The sequence below is a fragment of the Capra hircus genome, chromosome 25, assembly GCF_001704415.2.
Source record: "Capra hircus breed San Clemente chromosome 25, ASM170441v1, whole genome shotgun sequence".
Classification (NCBI taxonomy): domain Eukaryota; kingdom Metazoa; phylum Chordata; class Mammalia; order Artiodactyla; family Bovidae; genus Capra; species Capra hircus.
In genome coordinates this window covers 22,452,011-22,476,298 of record NC_030832.1, presented here as the reverse complement: position 1 = coordinate 22,476,298, position 24,288 = coordinate 22,452,011, and the positions used below count along the sequence as shown (strand labels likewise).

The window sequence follows — 24,288 nt, the reverse complement described above, 5'->3', positions numbered from 1 at the left end:
GAACTTCTATCAATAAGAAGAAACTGTAGAACATAAGAGAAAAGTTGGCAAAAGCCCTAGACATGTTACTTTCCCAAAGGGGACATCTGAACGGCCAGAAAATATATAAACAGATTTGCCAACGGAAAGCACAGGGAGTAAACTACACAGTCACCAAATTGGCAAGAATTTTAAAGCTGGAAAATACCAAGTATCGGCAAGGACATAGAGCAATGGCGCAAAGGGAATTTGCACGCCCTGCTGCTGGGGGTATAAACTGATAGAGCTACTCTGGAAAGAAATTTGGCAATGTCTAACCAAACTCGATAAACACATCCAATGACCCAGAAATCCCACCTATAGTTAGATTTTTCTCCATAAACATGATGTTTATATTCATCAGGGCACTTGTATAAAAATGTCACCGGGACTTCCCTGGTGGCCCAGTGGTTAAGAATCCACCTGCCATCACAGGGGACATGGGTTCGTGGTCTGGGAAGACCCCACATGCCGGGAGGCAGCTAAGTCTATGCACCCCAATTACTAAGCCTGCACTCTAAAGCCTGTGGCCTGCAGCAAGAGAAGACACCGCAATGAGAAGCCCATGCACTGTAGCGAAGAACAAGCCCCACTCAGCGCAACTAGAGAAAGCCCACGTGCAGCAACGCAGACCCAGCACAACCAAAAATAAATAAGTGATCTGTAAAAATGTTATCAGCAACACCGCCCGTCACAGGCTAACACTGTGCTGTGCTGTGCTTGGTCTCTCCATCATGTCTCACTCTGCGACCCCAGGTACGGCTTAGCCCCCCAGGCTCCTCTGTCCATGGGGATTCTCCAGGCAAGACTACTGGAGTGGGTTGCCACGTTCTCCTCTAGGCTAACATTAGCAACAACCTAAATGCTTGTGAACAAAAGGAGAGACAAATATATTGGAATATAATCATACTTCGGGATACTACATAGCAATGGAAATTAACCAGGTACAGGCAAGGAAAGAATGTTACCCATGATTCCAAGTACTATATTTCATTCCAAAAAAGGAAAATTAAACCATATTTTTTGGGTGTGCATGGTAAAGAAAAGTAAGGGAGTGAGTTCAGTGAAAGTCACAAAGAAAGGAAGACAATGATATCTGGTAAAGGCACGTGAGGGAGGGTATTACACTTTGTGACTCGATCTGGGAAATCATTTTACAGTAATTTGTTAAGCACCACGTTTGTGCCTTATCACTTTTCTGTGTTTATTTTATTGCCCAATAGAAATGGATTGGGTAGCTTTTTATTGCTCCTCAGCACTGTAGCATTTATTATCTAATATCAGCTTCATCTCCCCTTTGAATAAAATGTTGACCAAAGAATGTCTGGAGCCACAGGAATTTTTTATTGAGCAATAAAGCCTGGAGATCCTTCCACAGCAGCACGACTCTGTCAATTTCAGCCCTTTTAACGGCATGACATTCACAATACAGATATCAGCCCCCCAATCAGTGATACTGTGGTAGTCCCCAGGTTTCTCTATTACAAACCACAGCAATCATTTCAGTTCTTCATGCCTCTTCTTAACCTTCGACCACACAAGTTCCTTCCTCACTCTCAGCAAATGACACCATCTTCTACTTCACAGAGAAAATAGAAACCATCAGCTAAAAATATCTGGCCACCCTACCTTTAAACCGACCTACCTCTCCACCATCCTTTACTTCTTCCTATTCAAGATGCTCAAGAAAGACCCACTGATCTAGAGATCTTCACTTCTAGTCAGTGATATTCTGCCTTAGAGATTTTGTCCATGTAGGGGCTGGGCAGACCCAGGCTCCCCATCGACCAAAAGCCATGCTTTTAGACTCAGTATTATCTCCAAGCAAGATAATTTATTTATTCCTACCTCACTGCCTTTGCATAAGATTGCACTACTTCCAGTACAGAGTGATTTTTTTCCAATGATTTTTCTGATCATTAAGTAGTTCTTTCTACTTTGTATATATTTTTAGTTTGCATAATAAAAGTTAAAATCAGTTATTACTTGATGAATAACACTGATACTGTGTGATCTTGGTCTGCCTAGTAGAATATCTAAAACAGGATTAAAGTCGAGAAGGTATGTGTGGCAGAAAGCTGTCAATAACAGCAGAAGTGATTTTTTAAACTACCTCAGTCAAAGAGTCTAATAGCACTACTATTTTGTAAAAAAAATTTTGACATATCACATCAGCCAGAAATAACTCAATTATTATAGTTTTAGGTGGAAAGGAAGAAAAAAAATTTCTGAATCGTGTGTGTGCGGGTCTGTGTTGAAAGCAGTAATCTGTTATGGCTTAAACATTCAGAAAAGACTGTAATTTCGTGTTTTGACTTTCAAAAAAAATTTTTTTCAGCCCACATTTCTTCCAGCCTCTGAATACCCCATATGTATCTTTGATGTCATTACTCAAAATGTCCCATCATTACTAGGTGGGAACTGCTAAGGACAGTGTTCCTAACTGTCCTAATTAATACACGAGTCACCCCTCACCAATGCTGCAACCTCTTGGGGACTGTGTAATGGATGTCCACTGGCAGGACAGAGGGATGCTGCTGGGAGGGAAGGGATGAATGCAGGGCTGACACTGCCTAAGGATCTTCCTATTCCATAGCACCTGGACCCCCTCAGACTCACCTGACCAGTGATGTAGATTGGAAGGAAGATCCAGGACAGCATCAGCACGAAAAATAAGCCCTGCCCAAGAAAACAGAATCAGGACTCAGCTCCTGCCCACGTTGTGGTGACGACTTGGATTTCCTGATGTCTGGATGGAACCTGGTCTGGTCTGCCTCTGGTTCCATCTCTTACTTACTGAGTAACTCACCCTCCCTGGGCCATCACATCCCCATATTTAAACAGAACATGGGAATGAAGTGGGGCAGTGGCTCCCAGGGCTAATGTCTCCTAAACCTTGCATATCCCACTTTGTCCCCTTGTGTTCCCTCCCCTCCTTGGGCAGGAGTTAAAACAAGGCTGTGAGGTCAGGCAGGCCATGCTGATGAATAGCTGGTGATGCTGGGAGAGTTTACACAGGTCTCTGGGACTCATTTTTCTCACCTGTGCAATGAGAGTAACAGCGCTGCCACTGGGTTGTTGCAAGGGAATCAATAAGACGATGCTTACTGAGCACTTATTATATTCCAGACATTCCTGGGCACGCTTTACAAGCATGAAGTCATTTAATCCTCACAACAACCCAATATGGAAGGTATCATTATTTTCTCTGTTTTATACATGAGGCTCAGAGAGGTCAAGTAATTTGCCCAAAGTCACACAGCTTGTAAGTTTTAGAGCCCAGATTTGAATCTTGACAGTTTGGTTCTAATCCGTAATTGAATCCCATAATATGATGATGTATGTAGGGTACTTAAGTCAATGGTACAGGGTAAGCAATTTAAAAAATGAGTTGTTATGAAGATGAAGATCACTATTAATAAATGCATCCTCTCCCAATCGGTAAAAATCATATCCTGAATGAGCCTGCTACACAGAGAGTGTGTCTTATCTCCTGAGTATCTGCAGGGTGGCAAAAAGATCAAGAACCCTGGAACCACATAAGTTTTGTGATGGGCAATTGATATCAAGGCTATGGTTTTTCCAGTGGTCATGTATGGATGTGAGAGTTGGACTGTGAAGAAAGCTGAGTGCTGAAGAACTGATGCTTTTGAACTGTGGTATTGGAGAAGACTCTTGAGAGTCCCTTGGACTGCTAGGAGATCCAACCAGTCCATTCTAAAGGAGATCAGTCCTGAGTGTTCTTTGAAAGGAATGACGCTAAAGCTGAAACTCCAGTACTTTGGCCACCTCATGTGAAGTGTTGACTCATTGGAAAAGACTCTGATGCTGGGAGAGATTGGAGGCAGGAGGAAAAGGGGACAACAGAGGATGAGATGGCTGGATGGCATCACCAACTCGATGGACGTGACTTTGAGAGAACTCTGGGAGATGGTGATGGACAGGGAGGCCTGGTGTGCTGTGATTCATGGGGTCGCTAATAGTCGGACATGACTGAGCGACCGAACTGAGACTGAACTGAATTGATATCTAATACACAGAAATACCCCCACCCCCAACTCCCACAAAACCTTGTATCTTCTGCATCTGCACAGAAGAGACTCGTGCCTTCTTCACACACATATTTGCCTTACAGACTCCCATCAAGCAAACACAGAGAAGCCTGCAATATGACTTGCAGATCAAATTGATTTTTGCTAACCAGGGGTGCCCTTGCTGACTCCTGCTTGTTTCTTCATAAAGCACCACTCATATTTAGAAGAGCAGAGCGTGCATAAAACTGCCCCCCACCCAGGATCCACCTGTTTGGTAATCTTGAACTGACATTGCCCTGGAAACATACTTACATTAAGCTCGTAAGCAGTTACAGAAAGACCTGCAGCAGCGCCTGATCCTGCCAGCCCAACGAAATGTCCACTTCCAACGTTGCTGGCAAACAAGGATGCGCCCACCTGTGGGGAAATGGACAGGTCAGATCTTGCAGCCAAGGTCTGGGGTGGCTTCTTCCCGCTCCCCTTCTTCCCATATTCCAAAGGAACCAAGACAAAAGGAGAAAGTGGGGCCATCCCTATTTTATCTAGCAATTTTTTTCAAATTAGAAAAATCCTCTTCTCCAAGACTCTTTTACTTCCACCTTTAGGAAACTGACATAACAAATATGCATATCTAGGATGCCTAAAGTGTAAATTGTGCCCCCCACTAGGGTTGTACAGTGCACAACTTGAACAACTGTATGCAGCATCCCCAGGGTTAGGGAGGACAACAGGTGTTGTAGAAAGTGCTCCAGGATGAGAATCAGGAAACCTGTGTTGTTCCTCAGCTCGACTTCTCACTTAGCAAAGTAGAGAGCCCTTCTAGTAGAACTCTAAGTGAGCAGAACAGTTCTTGAGGACCCCAGTTCCTGGACTTCACTGATTACATAAGACAGACCTGGGTACCTGGCCCCAGTTGGGCCAATTACATTCTCTCTTCTGGGAATCTGGACCTGGGAAATCATCTTCGCTGGTCCCTTAGACTGGGGGGCATGTAACCCAGGGCAGTGTGTGTGTGGCAAGGGGATGGGGAGTGGGGTGAATAGCACATTCATGTCTGCCACTCTGAGAGGAGAATGAAGAAGACTTGCAGAAAAAGGCAGCTCAAGGGAGGACAGAACCAGATAGAGACAAAGATAGAGACAGATGATGGGGGGGAAAGAGAGGGGACTGTTTGTGAGGGAACTGTGGTACCGTCCATTGACTTTCTAGTCCCTGGCTTTCATCTGACTCTATGCATTGATCCGTAACTATCACACTCTCTTGAGTGTCATAGCTTGGTAGTATTTTGAGGTAGAGAAGTCCTAAATCCTCCAACTTTTTTGTTCCTTTTCAAGTTTGCTTCAGCTTCTGGGTCCCTGGTGTTTCCATCTGAATTTTAGGATTGCCTTACCAATTTCTGCAAAAACAGAGGGGGTGTGATGCAGATGGAATTATGACAGGGATTGTGTTGAATCTGTAGTTCAGTTTAGGGACTGTTGCGATTTGTGTTAAATAGATACTACTTAATGTGCTATTGTAATTCCCTTATTAGCTCAGGCAGCTGCAATGTCAAATTGATGGTTTTTTAACTAACACCGTTGCATAAAAAGCTGCTCATGCTGGGTGATCATTGATTGGGATCAAATAAAGACAAGTTGTACAAAGGGCGCTTTCTAGAGTAAAACACTGGCAATAATGTGAGAATGGGGCTTTGAATGAGATCCAATCCTGTTCTAACCTACTGGTCTTCAAGACTACTGCAGAGCTGAAGAGAAGGGGATGGGAATAGAGCCAGGTGAAACACGGCAAAGCTTCCTGTTCTTATTGCGATTCAGTGGTTTTTCTTGAATTAAAGCTCCCTGGGGGCTTCCCTCGTGAAGAACCTGCCTGCCACTGCAGGAAACATGAGAGACACGGGTTCGATCCCTGGGTCAGGAAGACCCTAACCCTAACCCTAACCCCTGGAGAAGGAAGTGGCAACCACTCCAGCATTCTCGCCTGGAGAATCCCATGGACAGAGGAGCCTGGCGGGCTATAGTCCTTAGGGTCACACAGGGTCAGACACGACTTGAGTGACTTAACACACACACACGGGGGCTTCCCTGGTGGTACAGTGGATTCGAATCTGTCTGCCAATGCAGGGGACACAGGTTTGATCCTGGGCCTGAGAAGGTTCCACATGTCGGGGAGCAACAAACCCCGTGTACGGCAACTACTGAAGCCCATGTGCCCTACAGGCTGTGCTCTGCGACAAGAGAAGCCACCACAATGAGAAGCCTGCACACTGCAATGAAGAGGAGCCCCTGCTCATGGCAACTAGGAAAGCCCGTGCGTAGCAAAGACCCAGCGCAACCCCAAAGGAATAAAGTAAATAAATAATTCAATCATTTTTATTTTATTATTTTTTTCTTTTTATAAGCTTTCTAAAAATTTTTTTTATCACTTGACTGCTTTATTTATTTATTTATTTTACTTTGCAATATTGTATTGGTTCTGCCACACATCAACATGAATCCGCCACGGGCACATGCGTGTTCCCCATCCTGAACCCCCCTCCCACCTCCCTCCCTATACCATCCCTCCGGGTCATCCCAGTGCACCAGCCCCAAGCATCCTGTATCGAACCTGGACTGGCGATTTGTTTCTTATATGATATTATACATGTTTCAATAATTCTTTTAAAAAAAGCTCTCTGGAGGAAATTTCAAAGATCTTTACTCTGCCATTCCCGATGACACCACCCTGCCTGTTCCTCTGAAATGTGACTTTTCCCCTCTTCCCATAAGGAACCCGCACTGGCCGATGGCTTGTTTTGACCAATATGATGCGGTGAAAGTGACACTGTGTGACTTCCAGGTCAAGCTCAACAGGCCGGCAACTTTCATTTTTGCCCTTTCGAGTCAAATGCCTTGTAAAAACCTTGGGCTGGGTCACTAAATGATGAAGGGCATGTAGAGAGGGAAGCCCCAGCCTTCTAGCCATCCCCACCAGAGCCACATCTGCAGAGGGGGCTGTCTTGGCATCTAGCCCATCCAGCCAACAGCTAAATGCAGCCAAAGAGCAAAAGTGCTAAAGAGCAGGGGAGGAACCACCCACTCGCACCATGCAATCATTAGAATAATACACTGAGATTTCCCTAGTGGTACAGTGAGTGACGGTCTGCCTGCCAACGCCGGAGAAATGGGTTCGATCCCTGGTCTGAGAAGAATCCACATGCTGTGGAACTGAGCAACGAAAGCCTGTGCACCCCAACTCCTGAGTCCTCACCCTAGAGCCCACAAGCTGCAACTACGGAGCCTGTGTGCCTAGAGCTTGTGCTCCGAAACAAGAGAAGCCACTGCAATGAGAAGCTTGGGCACTGCAACAAAGAGAAGCCCCCACTCACTGCAACTAGAGAACGCCCAAGTGGAGCAGTGAAGATGCAGCATAAAAAATTAATCTTTTACAAAGATATGATATACTGTGTCTACTGTATATATATATATAAAACTGAGTCACTTTGCTGTACAGCAGAAATTAACGTTGTAAGTCAGCTATACTTCAGTTTTTAAACAATAAATTTTAAAAAGAAATAATACACTGTAGTGACTGTGAGCCACTAACTTTGTGGGTGGCTTCTTAGGCAGCAATACCTAATGGATGCACTTGTTCCAAAGCCCTTTCTCTTAACCACACCTCCTTTCCATTGACATCTTTCTCCTGAGTGAAGAAAACAAAGAAAGTTCCACAACTGCCCTTTCCTTCTCGACCTGGAGAAGGGTCATCCAAGCATATGAGCAAAGAAATGGATATAAGTATGCAAAAGCAGGCATACTTAGGTCAGCTGCTATATTCCAACTGAATTTTTTTTTTTTTTGAGCCCAACATCACTCATGATAAAGATCATTTGACCAGCATTTCTTAAAGTTCAATCATTGCGGGACTTCCCTGGTGGTCCAGTGGTTAAGACTTCACCTTCCAATGCATGGGGTGTGGGGAGCTAAGATCCCACATGCCTCGTGGCCAAAAATCCAAAACATAAAACAGAAGCAATATTACAACAAATTCAGTAAAAACTGTAAAGAAAAAGTTCAGTCACTGAGTAAGTACTTCTTTTGTAGCCATCTCTATGTCCACTACACCTGCACTGGTATTTACTCTATATTTTAACCTTATACTGACTTCTTTAACTTATATATATGATTATACATTTTATTATTTAACCAATTATTATATATTAATATAATACAGGCATATATATGTATCTACAACTTTACGTGGAAAACCAGTATCGCTTGCTTTATATAGAAAAGAACCATACAAATAAAATGAAAATGAAAAAAAAAGTTATTAAATTTGATCTAGGTTCTCCAGACTACCAAATTTACTTACCCTGAAGCTTGCATTCTCTTTGTTAAACACAGATTAGTCAGTGCTAAAAGACCGGTAAAGCCATCTTAGTAGCAAATTGTGACCTTCTTTTATGTAACCAAGAGAACTAACTGAGAATAGGAAAGGCAATATTCCCACAATGTAATGTGATGTTATTCAATGTTGTGTCTGTGCACAACTGAAAAATGATGGTGCACCTGTTGCTCACATTTTAGGAAACGCTGCACTAGATTACAGGCTCCTTGAGGGTGAAGACAAGCTCAGTGATGTCTCCTCTGTTTGGTGCAGTGCTGGACAGGGAACTGTTTTAATGAATTCACTGAATATACAATGCAGAGCTCATTTTTGGTATCTTTTGAGAACAGTGTGGTCATTGTCTTCAGACATTGTTATAGACCAGAGGCTCAGATACCTGTTAATCTCTCTGTATCTTATATCTTTTGGACTCCCTGCAAATGGGAAATGTCTTCTCTTTTTATTTGGGAAATTTAACACTTATAATAGAAGATCATGAATAAAATGATCATTCCTGATTCCTTACTCAGGACCCATGAAGCAGAGGCCTGTGTGCATATATGCGTGTGCATGTGTACACATGTGTGCACGTATGTGTGCATGTATGTATTTCCACAAACTGTGGAAAATTCTTCAAGAGTTGGGAATACCAAACTACCTGACCTGCCTCCTGAGAAATCTGTATGCAGGTCAAGAAGCAACAGTTAGAACCAGACATGGAACAACAGACTGGTTACAAATTGTGAAAGGAGTACCTCAAGGCTCTATATTGTCATCCTGTTTATTTAACTTATATGCAGAGTCCATCATGCAAAATGCTGGGCAGGATGAAACACAAGCTAGAATCAAGATTGCCAGGAGAAACATCAATAAGCTCAGATATGCAGATGACACCACCCTTATGGCAGAAAGTGAAGAGGAACTAAAGAACCTTTTGACAAGGGTGAAAGAGGAGAGTGAAAAAGGTGGCTTAAAATTCAACATTCAAAAAACTAAGATCATGGCATCCAATCCCATCACTTCAAATAGATGGAGAAACAATGGAAACAGTAACAGACATTATTTTCTTGGGCTCCAAAATCACTGCAGATGGTGACTGCAGCCATGAAATTAAAAGATGCTTGCTCCTTGGAAGAAAAGTTATGATGAACCTAGACAGTGCATTAAAAAAGAAAGACATTACTTTTCCACAAAGGTCCATCCAGTTAAAGCTATGGTTTTTCCAGTAGTCATGTATGGATGTGAGAGTTGGACCATAAAGAAGATTGAGTACCGAAGAATTGACACTTTTGAACTGTGGTGTTGGAGAAAATTCTCAAGAGTCCCTTGGACTGCAAAAGACCAAACCAGTCAATCCTAAAGGAAACTAATCCTGAATATTCATTGGAAAGAGTGATGCTGAAGCTGAAGCTCCAATACTTTGGCCACCTGATGCGAAGAGCCAGCTCATTAGAAAAGACCCTCATGTTGGAAAAGATTGAAGGCAGGAGAAGGGGACAGAGGATGAGATGGGTGGATGGCATCACTGACTCAACACACATGAGTTTGAGCGGGTTCCAGGAGATGGTGAAGGACAGGGAAGCCAGGCGTGCTGCAGTCTGTGGGCTCACAAAGAGCAGGACATGACTGAAAGACTGAACAACAACAATGTATTTAGCAATGCCTTTAGCTCCCCTTGAATAGAGAATACTAATTGGGCTGTTGTATTTGTTATTTGGCTTCTCAACATGCTTTCCACCTTGTCTCAGTAATGGTCTCCAGCTGTCCTTCAGGGTCTAGCCCTTCTTATTTCTCATCACATATGCCTCAGAGTAGGCTCCATGCCCTCCAGATAAGGCTGTGAGTATGTGACCCAGGCTTGAGTTACTTAACACAGCTAACTACCTTGGTCACAGTGACTAACACAGAGATGGGCTTGGGACACATATTTTCCAGGGATCCTGCCATGGAGGCAGGTGCTTTTCCCATGCTAGGCTGGAGACAGAGGATGGAAAGTCTGGAGCAGTGGCCATGAAGTTGAGCTTGTTGACATGAAGTTGAGCTTGTTTGTGAATGGCACCCTTCCAGAAGAAGAGAAGCTGATAGAGATAGATAGGTGTTAGACAAATAATGGGTAGATGGATAAATGTGTGTGCTTCATCGCTCAGCCCTGTGTCTGACTCTTCCCAACCTTATGGACTATAGCCCACCAGGCTCCTCTGTCTATGGGATTTTCCCATGCAAGAATCCTGGAGTGGGTTGCCATTTCCTCCTCCAGGGGATCTTCCCAACCCAGGGATCGAACCCACATCTTCTGTGTCTCCTGCACTGCAGGTGGATTCTTTATCCTCTGAGCCACCAGGGAAGCCCAGATAGACAGGCAGATAGATGGAGAGACAGAGATTGATAGAAAGACAGATAGATGGGACAAACAGAGCGAGAAACCAGGTCCCAGTGATCACTTGAGCCCCTATACCCTGCCATACCTGAAACCAGACCAACTCTAGGTTTTTCCCTTGGGAGAGCTGATGGATTCTTTCTGTTCAAACAATTTCGAGTTGGAGCTAAGTCTTCTCTAGTTTAGACTGTGACTTCCAGACAACATGGCACCAGAGAGTCCCGAGAAAGCAAAGGCTAGACAGAGTATTGGGACTTGAAGTGTCTTTTAATTGAACCAAAGACTACTTACTGGCCACCACTGCATGTTGCCTCCTGCTAGAAAGTAGCCTTTCACGGTGTCTCTTGTGGTCTTCACGGTGGACTGAAACAGAGAAGAGCAGTGGGTAAAGGAAACGTTAGCAATCAGAGGCATCCCCGATGGTCTAGTCCCAGAGTATAACCTGGGAGTCCAGCAGGCCAGATCCAGACATCAAATATATTTGGGGGTTTGTTTGGTTTGGGTTTTTGTTTGTTTGTTTTTGTAAGAGTCCCTGAGCAATACTTCCTATGGCCATTATTTGCATGAACTATCTTACTTCACTATTTTTTGCACCATGCAGCTTGTGGGATTTAAGTTCCCCAATGAGGGATGGAACCTGGGCCCTCAGCAGTGAAAGCATGGAGTGCTAACCAGTGGACCACCAGGAAATTCCCGTAACTGTAATTTTTATTTATTTTTAAGTGAGGGACTTCCCTGGTGTTTCAGAGGCTAAGACTCTTTTCTTCTACTTCCCTAGTTAGGGAACTAAGATCCCACATGCACTGTGGTGAGGCCCCAAAATAAAAATTTTTAAATTAAAAAAAAAAAAAGCCTCTCAGGTCCTTCAAAAAAAAAGTATAGGTGATGTATGATATTATGCAAGTTATAGGTGATTTACAATTTTTAAAGGTTGTACTCCATTTATAGTTATAAAATACTGGCTATATCCTCTGTATGGTGCAATATATTCTTGCAGCTTATTTTATGCCTAATAGTTTGTACCTCTTAATGCCCTACTCCTGTATTTCTCCTCCCCTCTCCCCACTGATAACCGCTAGTTTCTTCTCTATATCTGTGAGTCTACTTTTTTGTTCTTTTTGGTTTTTTTCTTAAGATTGTTTTTTGAGGCGGATCATTTTTAAAATTCTTTATTGAATTTGTTTCAATATTGCTTTTGTTTTATGTGGGTTTTTTTTTTTTGTTTGTTTGGTTGGTTTTTTGACCATGAGGCACATGGAATCTTAGCTCCCTGACCAAGGATGGAACCCACACCCAGCCAGGGAAGTCCTTTTACTTCTTTTTAGCTTGTACTTTTTAGATCAGATACGTTTTGTTTGGCCCATGGTTTGTCTTTTAATAGCTACTTATCTCTTTGTTTCTGGCTGTGTGCAGTTTTGGTTGTGGCACCCAGGTTTCTCTCTGGTTGTGGCACGTGGGCTGAGTAGTTGCGGTGCACGGCCGTAGTCCCCCCACAGCAGGTGGATCTTAGTTCCCCTACCCCCGATAGAACCTGTGTTCCCTGCATTTGAAGGCAAATTCTTAACTGCTGGTCCATGTGGAAGTCCCTGTTTGATGTCTGGTTTTTAAGATTTTCATCTGAATCCCTTAGAGGAGACAAACTCTTCAAGTCAACACCCCCCTACAACTCCCTGCCTCACACATAACCTACTAGGTGCCCCTAGACATCTGAGTTTTAGACCATGGTTTGTCTGTGACAGCCCACAGTGGATGTCATTTATTGAGTATCAGTACTATGTACCAGGGGGCTGCCCTGGTGACTCAGACGGTAAAGAATCTGCCTGTAATGCAGGAAACCCAGGTTCTATCCCCTGCATCGGGAAGATCCTGTGAAGAAGTGGCAACCCACTCCAGTGTTCTTGCCTGGAGAATTCCATGGAAAAAGGAGCCTGGAGGCTACAGTCCAGAGGATTGCAAAGAGTCGGACACGACTGAGTGACTTTCATTCAGTCACTCACAATGTGCCAGGCTCTGCAGTAAGCATTTTGAAGCATCATCTCATTTTAATCCTCACCAACTCCTGTGAGAGCTTCCCTGGTGTCTCAGATGGTAAAGAATCCGCCTGCAATGCAGGAGATCCAGGTTCCATCCCTGGGTTGGGAAGATCCCTTGGAGGAGGGAATGGCAACCCACTCCAGTATTCTTGCCTGAAGAATTCCATGGACAGAGGAGCCTAGCAGTCTATAGTCCATTGGGTCACAAAGAGTTGGACTGAGCAACTTTCACTTTCAGTTTCTATGAGGTTGATGTTATCAAGCCAATCTGATTCGTGAACAAACCAAGGCTCAGAAGTAGTCCCTTATCAAGTGCCATATTTCTACAGAGAGGAAGACTGAGAACTCAAACCCAGGTCAGCCTGACTTCAGAGCTCTTTAGGAGTGAGCTTCTTGGCCCTAAAGGTACTTTAACAGAGACATTTAAACCACTAAGTGGTAAGTTGTAACTTCTCCCAGCTCTGGGTGCAGATATTGGTAAGAGGAGTCTTACTGGATGGGAGATGACATGAAATGATATCTTTTCATCCCTGCAAAAGATCTTACTATAGCAAACAGACACTTTAGCTCATTCCTGCTGAATCCTGACACAGGAAGTATTTTCCAAGAGTAAAGAACTCCTTGTGCTAAAAGGGATCATCTAAATCCGGGGCTCCCCAAACCAGTACTACATCAGAGTCTCCTGATTCTCTTGTGAAAATACAGGTTCCCAGCAACTCTAACCCTTATTCTAACTCTGCCTGTACTCCCTAATCCTGATCCCAATCCTGTCTGACTTGAAAACCTTTGAGTCTTAGGACTTCCCTGGAGGTCCAGCAGTTAAGACTACACACTTTCACTGCACGGGGCATGGATGTGATCCCTGGTTGGGGACCTAAGAACCCACAAGCCATGCAGTGCAGCCAAAGATAAAGATAAAAAAGAATCAAGTTCTACTTACTGTAAGGCCTTGAGCCAGTCTCTCCCTCTGACTTGACTTACCCATAGTCCAACAGCCAGGACGAAGAGGAAATACAGAATCAGCACTGCGATGTCACCTGCTTCCAGCGTCCTCCGGGGAAACACCTCCAGGGGATCTGACTGTGTGAGTGGAGGGCTGCTGGTGCTGCTCTCCATGGTCCTGAACGAACTCTTGCAACGCTGTGGAAGTGCAAATGTGTGTCACATGCCAGGACCCGGTGCCACTCTTCCCGCCCTCTCTGTAACTGCCTCCTTGGGCAACCAAGCAGGAAAACACATGCGGAAAGATGTGTGATGGAGACAGACCTCAGGAGGGCAAATCCATCCGTTCTCTCTCTCATTCACCCAATATTTACAAGGAAGTCACATCCAATCTACGGTTAATGTTCACCAGCCCCACCGCTCACTTGGCAAAATACAAAGAAAAATAAACAGCTTAAGTAATACAGATGTCTCACCACCCTCTTCCACGTATCCAGGAGTGAGAGAAAAACAGGACACCCGAGTTAGTCTGTTTCCCTGGTACCTCGCAGCCGGGTGAGAGTCAAGCCAGCAATTTTGTCTAAGGCTCAGCCAGTCAATACTATCTTGTGTCACTGCTGGATATGCCCATAACATGTGTATGTTTATTTATTTTTAAATTTGTGCTTATTTTTTATTTTGGTGGCACTGGGTCTTCGTTGTTGCGAGTGAGCTTTCTCTCCTCACAGTGCATGCTTTTTTCACTGTGGTCGCTTCTCTTGCCGCAAAGCACCAGCTCTAGAGTGTGCAGGCTTCAGTATTTGTGGCTCGCAGGCTCTAGAGCACAGGCTTGGTAGTTGTGGCCCACAGGCTTAGTTGCCCTGTGGCATGTGGAATCTTCCAGGACCAGGAATGGAACCTGCGTCCATGCATTGGAAGGTGGATTCTCAGCCACTGGACCAGCAGGGAAGCTGAAATGTGTTTATTTAATAAACATTTATATAGCACCTGCTACATGACAGGCATCATCCAAAGTGTTTATAACCTTGCAAAGTAGGCAGCCCAATAATGGGGTAACTCAACTCATAGATAATAACACAATATGATGTTTCATACAAGTGGGTGTGTATAATGACAGACATATTAAGGATTCAAGCCTACCAGTCATCCAGTTGGCTCCACCCCTTACTGGCCCCCAGAGCTTGGACAAATTCCCTAACTTCTCTAGTTCTTTGCATTCCCATCAGAAAATGGGACAATAAGAGGCAACATTTCACAGATCGTTGCGATCTAGCACCGGTGAAGTGTGGAGAACAATGCCACACACAGTTGTGCTCAGTAAATTATAGCTGCTATTATTACTATTACTAATTTTCTACAGTAGGCAGTGAGGCAAAGACCACCTAATTTTACACGGAGGAAAACAGATGATAGTATATGAGCTGGGTTTTGAAAAATGCATAGGCAGTCCTACACGCCATGAGCAGGGATGCGGGTACATTCCAGGCTAAGGCAACAGTATCCACAGACATTAAGATGTGAATAAGCATGTCATGCTTAAGGAACCGTCAGATTCTTTCCTGAGGATTAAGATTGGGAGCAGGGAAGTGGGTGGTGAGGCTCATTATCTATGAAGGCATTAGACCAGCTCTTTGATGTCATTCAAAGGATTCTGTAAGGTCAGTAGTTTTCTTTCTACAGAAAGCAGATATCATCATCTTCAGATATTATCCCCTCTTTCTATAACAAATATTTTATAATACTCTTTTTACTGAATACTGAAATGAAACTCATAGATAATGTTACCTACCTACACACATTTTAAAAAATCAATATAAAGCTGCATTATAAAAGAGAAATAAAAGAACAGCAATTTATGGTTAAAATGATGGAAAATTCAACATATAACTGCTCCATCTGACACAAAGGGGGAGTAAGATCCTTTTACCTGTTACACTGAGTAAGCTTTGAATTTAAGAGAAATAAGAGAACTGGAATCCATTTGATTTCAGAAGCACAGAATAAAGTATGACTCTACAGAGGAAAACCAGATTTAACCATGTTTAAATCTGAAAAAAAAATGCTTTGTGATTTTAAACGTTATAAAGAAATCCAAACAACTCCCATGATATACCATGTTTTTAACTTAAGGTAGAGCCCTCTGAGAAATATCAGAGACAGCCCCGATAAAATAAAAAGCCGATACATTTTTTAAACCATTTTAAAAAAAGTTAAGTACAGTTCATTTACAATGTTGTTAGTTTCAGGTATATAGCAAAGTAATAAATATTTTCAGATTCTTTTCCATTATAGGTTATTATAAGATATAGAATATAGTTGTCTGTGATTTTAATGTAAAAGAAAGCCCAGAACACTGTTTTGTGCAAACTGCAGATAAGTCTGCGTGCTGTGCTGTGCTTAATTGCTTAGTCATGTCTGACTCTTTTCGACCGTACAGACTATAGCCCACCAGGCTCCTCTGTCCACGGAATTCTCCAGGCATGAATAGTGCAGTGGGTCGCCATGCCCTCCTCCAGGGGATCTTCCCAACCCAGGGATTGAACCCAAGTCTCCTGTATTGTGGGGATATTCTTTACCATCTAAGCCACCAAGGAAGCCCAAGAATACTGGAGTGGGTAACCTATCCCTTTTCCAAGGGATCTTCCGGACCCAGGAATCGAACCGGGGTCTCCTGCATTGCAGGTGGATTCTTTACCAACTGAGCCACCAGGGAAGCTGCAGAACTGAGAGAACCTGGAGATTAACTGAGAGAGGGGAAGAACTGGGGAGCCATTTCCTGCTTCTAACCAGAAACGCCCAAAGGTGGAGTAGCCTGGTCACCTGGGTGACACATTCCTGGTTCTTAAAGCCTTTCATCTGCAACGCTACTGGCATTTTGGATCTCGTAATCCCTTGTCATGGGGGAGCTGCCTGGTGCATTGCAGACGTTTAGCAGCATCCCTGGGAGCCACCACTCGAGGCCAGCAGCACCTCTCCACAGCTGTGGCAGCCACAAACGTCTCCTGTGTTGAAAAGCACTGCCTTAGAACCCAGGAGGAGACTAGAGACATTCATTTAGAGAAGATGCCTCAGGGGGGCGCTCAATAACCTTTAACATCCCTTCCCACAGCAAGTGCAGTACTGAACTTCTCTCCCTGGGCCTGGGCCTTGCTCTTCTGTTGAGAGGATGCTCACAGCTTCTCAGACCTGTGAGACTATCCAAACAACCACTGATCCATAACACTGATCCAAAATGGACAACCAAGAGAAGGAGGGAAGGAAGGAAGATGGACCAGCCAGTATCAGGCAAGCCCAACTCACTGACCCAGCTTGAAGGCAGGAGTATGCAGCAGAAGCCCAAACTGCATCCCAGGTCATCCCTCAGCCCTCCCTGCCTCAGTCAAGCTTAGCTTCTACGATCATTGTCATCAGTCCAATGGGATGGTTAATAACCTAACTGAACCAGAAAACTTGCAAGGAGAAAGTGGGAAGGGAAGACTGCCGGAGAGCTCCCAAGGGTGGAAGCAGAGATTCATAAAGGAGGCTCTAACCTGGAGGCAGATTTGGAGGCTTGAAAACAAGGGGGCTAGATGGTCCTTAAGGTCTGACTCGAGGGTGAAGCCCTTCTTGGATAAGCAGTGTTCTTAACCGCCACTCCACAGACAAGGAAGTGGTGTCGCATGACCGAGTGCCCAAGGCGGGGCTCAATTCCAGATCTGATTGCAGAACTGTGTGTTTTGTTTTTATTTTTCAATTTTTTTTTTTGACTATGCAGTTTGTGGGATTTTAGTTTGAACCCTCATCCTCAGCAGTGAAAGCATGGAGTCCTAACCACTGGACTACCAGGGAATTCCCTGACCATCCTTTTTAAAAAAATATTATTAAAATATAGCTGATTTACAATATTGTGTTAGTTTCTGGTGTGCAGCAAAGTGATATATATCTTTTTTCAGATTCTTTTCCATTATAGGTCACTCCAAGATATTGAAGATAGTTCAATACAGTAGGCCCTTGTGGTTTGTCTGTTTTATATATAGTAGTATATCTACTAATCTTAAGCTCTTAATTCATTTCTCCTCGTTTCCCTTTGGTAATCATAAGTTTGTTTTCTATGTCTGTGTCTGTTTCTGTTTCATATGTAGATTAATTTGCTCATTTTTTTTTTAGATTCCACCTGTAGGTGTTCTTTGATTTACTTCAGTTGGTATGGTCATTCCTAGGTCCCCCCATGTTGCTGCAAATGGTATTATCTCATTCTTTTTTATGGCTGAGTAGTATTCCACTGTGTATATATACACCACATCTTCTTTATCCACTCTGTTGATAGACACTTCTGTGTCTTGGCTACTGTAAACAGAGCTGCTATGAATACTGCATGCCTCCTTCTGAATTCGAGTTTTCTCTGAATACATGCCCAGGAGTGGGATCGCTGGATCATATGTTAACTCTAGCTTTTTGAGGAACCGCCATACTGTTCTCCATAGTGGTTACACCAATTTATATTCCCAGCAACCGCATAGGAGGGTGCAGAGCCTGCATTTTCAAACACTTCAACTACTTTCAAGTACCCTGCTGCTTCCAAAACTACGGACTTGAGGAAGATGAGGACTAAGAGTGGAGAAAGCAGCTTAAGGTGGAAATTTATATTGAACTGGGGAGTGGGCCGGCTTGTCCTAGAACTCCGCAGGTCTGAAACGGAGGAAGGAGAGGAAGGAAGCAGGAGCATTAGACAGAATGGTGAGCCAGCCCTCCCCCGTCCACAGCCCGGCTCCCAGCTGCCCCTTCCAGGCCTCTGCCTGCCAGGCACCGAGAGGGGCAGGAGCAGATAAACAAGCCATTCATCACCGGCTCTGGGCAGGCTGGCACTGACTCCAGGCTCTTCTTGAGTCCCAGGGAGGTGGGGCCCTGCCGGTGGCCAGGATGTACGGCTTTCTTCAGGATGGGAATAGGAGCTGCAACATGGACCAGAGAGGCTGCAGAACCCAAGTGCTGGAGCCTTGGCCACATGTCCCAGGGGAGCCCTCCTCATGCCCTCGTACAGCAAAGCCATCACTGCAACAGGGATCATCTCTAAAGCTATTTATTGAAGTTGTGGGCCTGGAACTCAGTTTGCATTGGTCCTCTTACTCATCCTGGTCAGCCCGGTGAGGCAAACACACTTGTTGCTATTGTTCAGTCTGAGTTGTGTCTGACTCCTTGTGACCCCCTGGACTGTAGCCCACCAGGCTCCTCTGTCCATGGGATTTCCCAGTCAAGAATACTGGAGTGAGTTGCCATTTCCTTCTCCAGGGGATCTTCCCAAACCAGGGATTGAACCCAAGTCTCTTGCATTGGCAAGCAGATTCTTTACCACTGGGCCACCCAGGTTATACTTTCATTTTACAGGTGGGAAATGGAGCCACCGTGAAGTAAGACTGAGCTGGGTTCAGGTCATGGCTGTGCCACTGGCCTCTGGGTCATAGAAAGTGCAGAGGTGGGATTCGAACTCGGGTCCTGAATTGAAGCTCATTGTAACCCTATACTGACTTGTCTCTTTTTTCCTCTCTGCCCTTCCCTCCTTCTTTCTATCCTCCCCTCCATCTACTTGTATCTTTGCCACAAACATTTGTTAGGCACCAGCTGGGTGGCAGGCTCTGTGCTAGGCCCCGGGGGACAAAGTGGTGAAGACAGTGAACCCGGCCCCCGTCCGCAGTCCCCGACCTCGCGAGATCTCACCCAGTCCCCGACTTCGCGAGATCTCACCCAGCCCGTTGCAGCCCCTTGCATGCCCAGAGCTACCCTCTGCACTGCCACAGAGGGCTTCACCTCCAAGAACGGAACCACACTGTGGGAGGCCAGGGTTAACAGGAGTCTATGCAAAGCAGGCATTCTAACAACGGCCCTGTTTGCAAGAACACCCTGCCCTTACAGCTGCCAACTGGCCCAAGAACAGAGGAAATTCAGCAAGCAGAGATGGCTGCTCAATGCTTTCCTTCTGGCCGCTTACATAACTTGCCAAAGCAGATGTGGAAATTTTCCGAGCCCCAATGCTAGGCAAAGATGGGCAAGCATCCCCACAGCAGGGTGGGGGCTCTGACTGTCTTCACTGCATCTGGGTTTCTTAGGCTGGCTCCTCTGTGTGCATCTACTGGTGGGGATACGTTATTTTGCCCCCCACATTATTCTTTACGATGTGTGTGCATCTGAAACATTTCATAATAAAAGAAAAAGAGACAAACGAAACAAGATTTACAGCATAAAACCATACATGTATGTTAAATATGGATACATGCTGATGGGAAAAATAGTACCAACTATTTTGCCAGGATGCAGGCCTATTTGCTGAAGAATAACAAACACATTACAGGGACAGAGAATGAGAGAGACAGAGAAAGAAACCAGGGAAGAATTCTGCATTGGCTAAAGATGACAATAAGTGTCTAGTTACAAATTTTAATTATTGGAGTTTTTAAAAACTCCCTGGGAAATAGATGCACTTCAGTCACCTGTAAAGATGTTAGAACTGCATTGCCCGGTTCAAATCCCAGCTCTACCTCTCACTAGCTCTGTGATCTTGAGCAAATAACTTCTCTGAGGCTCAGTTTTCGCATCTATAAAATGGGGATATTAATCAGGCCTATGTCACAGTTTTGCTAAAAGCATTAATCAAGTTCATTATAGAATGTGATCAGACCTACTAGGTCTGACCTCGTCTTCTTTTTTTTCATTAAGCATTTATTTATTTATATTTACTTTTTGGCTACTCTGAGCAGCATGCAGAATCCTAGTTCCCCGACCAGGGATCGAACCCAAGCCCCCTGCAGTGGAAGCACAGAGTCTTAACCTCTGGACAACCAGGGAAGTCCCAACACATTCTTCTCGCAAAACCATTAAAAGAAAGAAAAAGAAAAAAAAAAAAGAGCATGGAGTCTGTGGTCATGCAGATCCTGGCCTCTACATGTATGAATCTCATTTTAAGCACATAGCGCCCCTAAGAGGTCAGGTCTCTGGTTAACCCCATAGAAAGCCCAGGCTGGGGCCCCAAGGTCACGCCACTGGTAAATGACTGAACTGGGACTTCCAACCGGGGCTTGATCTGCAGGTTCTCAACTACCGCTCAGCATGTGGACCCTTAGCAGGGAAAACTGCAGAGGTTACCACACGGGCCCACACAGGCTGCACCTCTCGGGGCTGGCAACCCCTCACACCCTTTTCTTCCATTCCCCTGTGAAGGTAACTGCCCCTTCTTCAGCCATTAGCCTGCCCTTTGGCTCAAATTCAAAATGATGGTAGAGGCAGCCCCATCAGAGGGAGGGGGTCAGTACTGTAAAGGCTGAGAGGGGCCATCAGAGCCTCAAACAGCAGAAGAGAGGACAGAAGGAGGACCACTTCTGGCCTGCTCAGACAGCTAATGCCACACAGTTTGTTAGGAACAGGTCTCTAGAAAGAGACCAGAGGACAGATTCCGGGCATCTCTGGGCTGAAGCAGAGGCTGGGACTGTCCCCTCCTGCTAGAAAGAGCCACCTCCCCGGTCATTAGCAAGAAAACCATGGGCATGGTAGGGCCTGACAGCTTTCCACAAAGAGTCCCTGTGGGGTTAACAGGTGTGAGTGCAAGGGACCCTGGTGTGAGGCTTCTTCTCCAGCCCCTTCCCCACTTCAGTGATGACCTTGTCTCATGACTCCTAGAGAGAACAGATATCAAAAGAGCACCTTCTGAGCCCAGACCTGTCCATCCAAGTGCCGGCATGGAATCTCTCATGGAGTCTCAGCCGTCATCTCAAAGGTAACTCATCCAGCACAGAGATGGTGATCTGCAAGGGCTTCCTGTCCGTTCCATCTCCCTAAACGGCAACTTCGCCCACTCTGCTGCTCAGGTCAGAAGTCTGAGAGTCATCCTCAAGTCTTGCATTCATTCAAATTTGTGTTCATTCATTCTTGCATTCATTCACTCATCCAGTGGCCTGTGAGCACATCTTACACGCCAGGTACTGTGTCTAAGCACCAAAGATGCTAGACCTGGCAAACATACCAAAAAAGGCATTATAGTGTCTCTTGTTCACCTCCCAGAATCTCAGTCTCCCAGAATTGACCTGTGACTCCATTCTGTTGTATGTCCAAAGCAGAGCTGGACTCCATCTATTTCCTCTCACTTCACTTCTCTTGCTTTTATTCAAGCCACTATCACTGGTGTCTAGTGCAGGGGAAGAATCTTGCCTCCCCAGTGCCACTCTTGCTTCCTTGGAATCCACTCCCTTCACGTGGAAGCCAGAGAGATCTTTGAACATAAATCAGATGGGTTCCTTTTCCTGCTCAAAGCATCTCAGCGCCTGCTGACTTGCTCTGCCAGCCCCACCTCACCCTGGTCTTCTTTCTAGCCCATGGATGCTACTTCTGCCTCAGGGTCTTTGCCATTCTGTTCCCCCCACCCGGCATGCTCTTCCCTACACTCTTGGCTTGGCGAACTCCTACTCATCCTTCGGGTGGCACCCTACTGTCACAGCCCCAGAGGAGTCTTCTCTTGGCTTCAGTCTAAGTTGGATGATTTGCCATCATAACAAACCCGACTTCCCATCACTGTTGAATCTAGCAGGACATTTGATTTGTACGATTCTCTCATTACCACTCATTCCCACTGCACTGTAAACTCCGCAAAGGCAGGAGCTCTGTCTGTCTCGCTCACATTGTGTCCTCTGAGCAGGCACTCAATGCGTGCGTCCTGAGTCGCTTCAGTCATACCTGACTGTGTGACCTTGTAGACTAGAGCCCACCAGGCTCCTCTGTCCATGGGATTCTCCAGGCAAGAATACTGGAGTGGGTTGCCATGCCCTCCTCCAGGGGAATCTTCCCGACCCAGGGATCAAACCCAGGTCTCTTATGTCTCCTGCATCGGCAGGTGGGTTCTTTACCACTAGCGCCACCTGTGATCCCCATGCACTGAGCAGACAAATGGGGGATTTTCTGAGCCTTTGCTGAATACTCGCAATTGTGACCCAGCTTGGGACTGTCCTGCCGGTTCAGTGGTTGACTGCATGCTTCCAATACAAGGGGCGCAGATTCAATCCCTGGTCAGGGAACTAAGATACACACACACACACACACACACACACAAAATTGTGACACCCCCCCTCACCGACCACCACCCAAAGACATATCCTCAAGATGTCCAGTGAAGGAGAGCATCTCCCCCACCTGCTCCCCAGAATCGTCATGAAGACACCTTTTGAAAACCAGACTTGGTGGATAAGCTCGCAGCTGCACGGAAACGTGCAGCCTTGGGCACGTTTCTTTCCGTCATGGTCTCTGCTGTGAGTTAGGGTGGCTGGGCCAGCCATTCCGTTCCACCACTCAAAGCTCTCCGCACGTGTCTGCCATGTACCAGTGACTCCTATTTGCTTGCAGTTAACAGCAGCCGCATGGAAGTCATAGGCAGTGCCCCCTCCATCTCCTCACCCCCTCACCCCCTACCCCCCACCCCTCCCCGGCAGTGTTTCGCTGTTTATGTAGGTATTTTCGCACCTGCTTATCTCCTGGGGCCTCATGAGTCCACTACACCTGTGGGCTGGGCTGTGCTGAGGCTCACACTGTGAATTGACGGATAAGGAGAAATGCTCACCCCAGGAGCCTGAAACCGGGTAAGTGGAGGGTCTAGGACCCCGGCATGGCCTGGTGCTCGGGCTGCCTCCATCCCTGTGCTTGGGGCAGGACCGCCCCCTCCCAGGAGAGGAGCTCTGCGCCCCCTACCCTGTCTTTGGCCAGTGCTGCCTCCGGTCCCCGGAGTACCTGACCCCCACCCCCGTGTGCAGAATGGGTATCAGTTTGGGGGCTGCGGGGGTGGCAGACGATATCTTACCTGTCTCTGGGTGCAGGGCCCACCTGCTCTGGGTACCGGCGGCGTCTGAGGCGGAAGGAGACAGAGCTGGCCGTGAGGGGGGCGAACCTTCTGGGCTCCTTTTCCCTCGCAGCCGGAGTTTGAAAGGACAACGGTGGCCTTCCCTCCGGCCCCGCCTGCTGAGAGAGGCTCCTCGAAGGTCAAACTCCAAATTCCAGCCTGGGCTTACTGCAGGGGTTAGAGGAAGCGTCAATGATCTCCCCCAGGGCGGTAGGAGAGGCCCCGGGCCAGCCCCAACCCTGAACTTGAACTTGAACTCTGAGCAGGCCCCGGAGGGGAAGATGGGCTGACCTGAGCCCCGCCCACATGGCCCCACCTCCTCACCTGGTGGGGGGCCCATGGCAACGAGGGGGCGGGCAGCGGGTGCCGCCCCGGGCGCGTCCTGCCCCGCTTGCCCACTCTGCCACTGGCCCGCCTCCGCTCTGGGGACAGGCGGGCTTGGGACGAGCTGGAGGCGGGGGAGGGGAGAGGCTGGCAGGGGACGCAGGGGACAGAGGGACAGTCCCAGGAGGGCACTCGCGGCGGCCCCACCGCTGGGACAGCACCAGTAACAGTGACCACCTTTGTTCGATTCCTTTGCCCTGCGCTCTCCAGACCGAGGCAGGACAAAGGCAGGCGCCTGGAGCCCAGAGGAGTTGTCAGGAGTGACTGAGCCGGTGGCCAGGGGCC

At 46.2% G+C, this 24,288-nt stretch overlaps 1 protein-coding gene across 1 annotated transcript in view; it reads right to left on the bottom strand.

The window, feature by feature from the left end:
• SLC5A11 (solute carrier family 5 member 11) overlaps positions 1 to 23,875 on the bottom strand; it is a 57,472-nt gene extending 33,597 nt beyond the window's left edge. The window contains exons 1-5 of the mRNA XM_018040994.1: positions 23,581 to 23,875; positions 13,809 to 13,967; positions 11,086 to 11,157; positions 4,365 to 4,469; positions 2,638 to 2,697 (exon numbers count right to left, since the gene is read on the bottom strand). Of these exons, the coding sequence (XP_017896483.1) occupies positions 2,638 to 2,697; positions 4,365 to 4,469; positions 11,086 to 11,157; positions 13,809 to 13,943 (372 nt within the window). The 5' untranslated portion in view covers positions 13,944 to 13,967; positions 23,581 to 23,875. The remainder of the gene's footprint in view (positions 1 to 2,637; positions 2,698 to 4,364; positions 4,470 to 11,085; positions 11,158 to 13,808; positions 13,968 to 23,580) is intronic.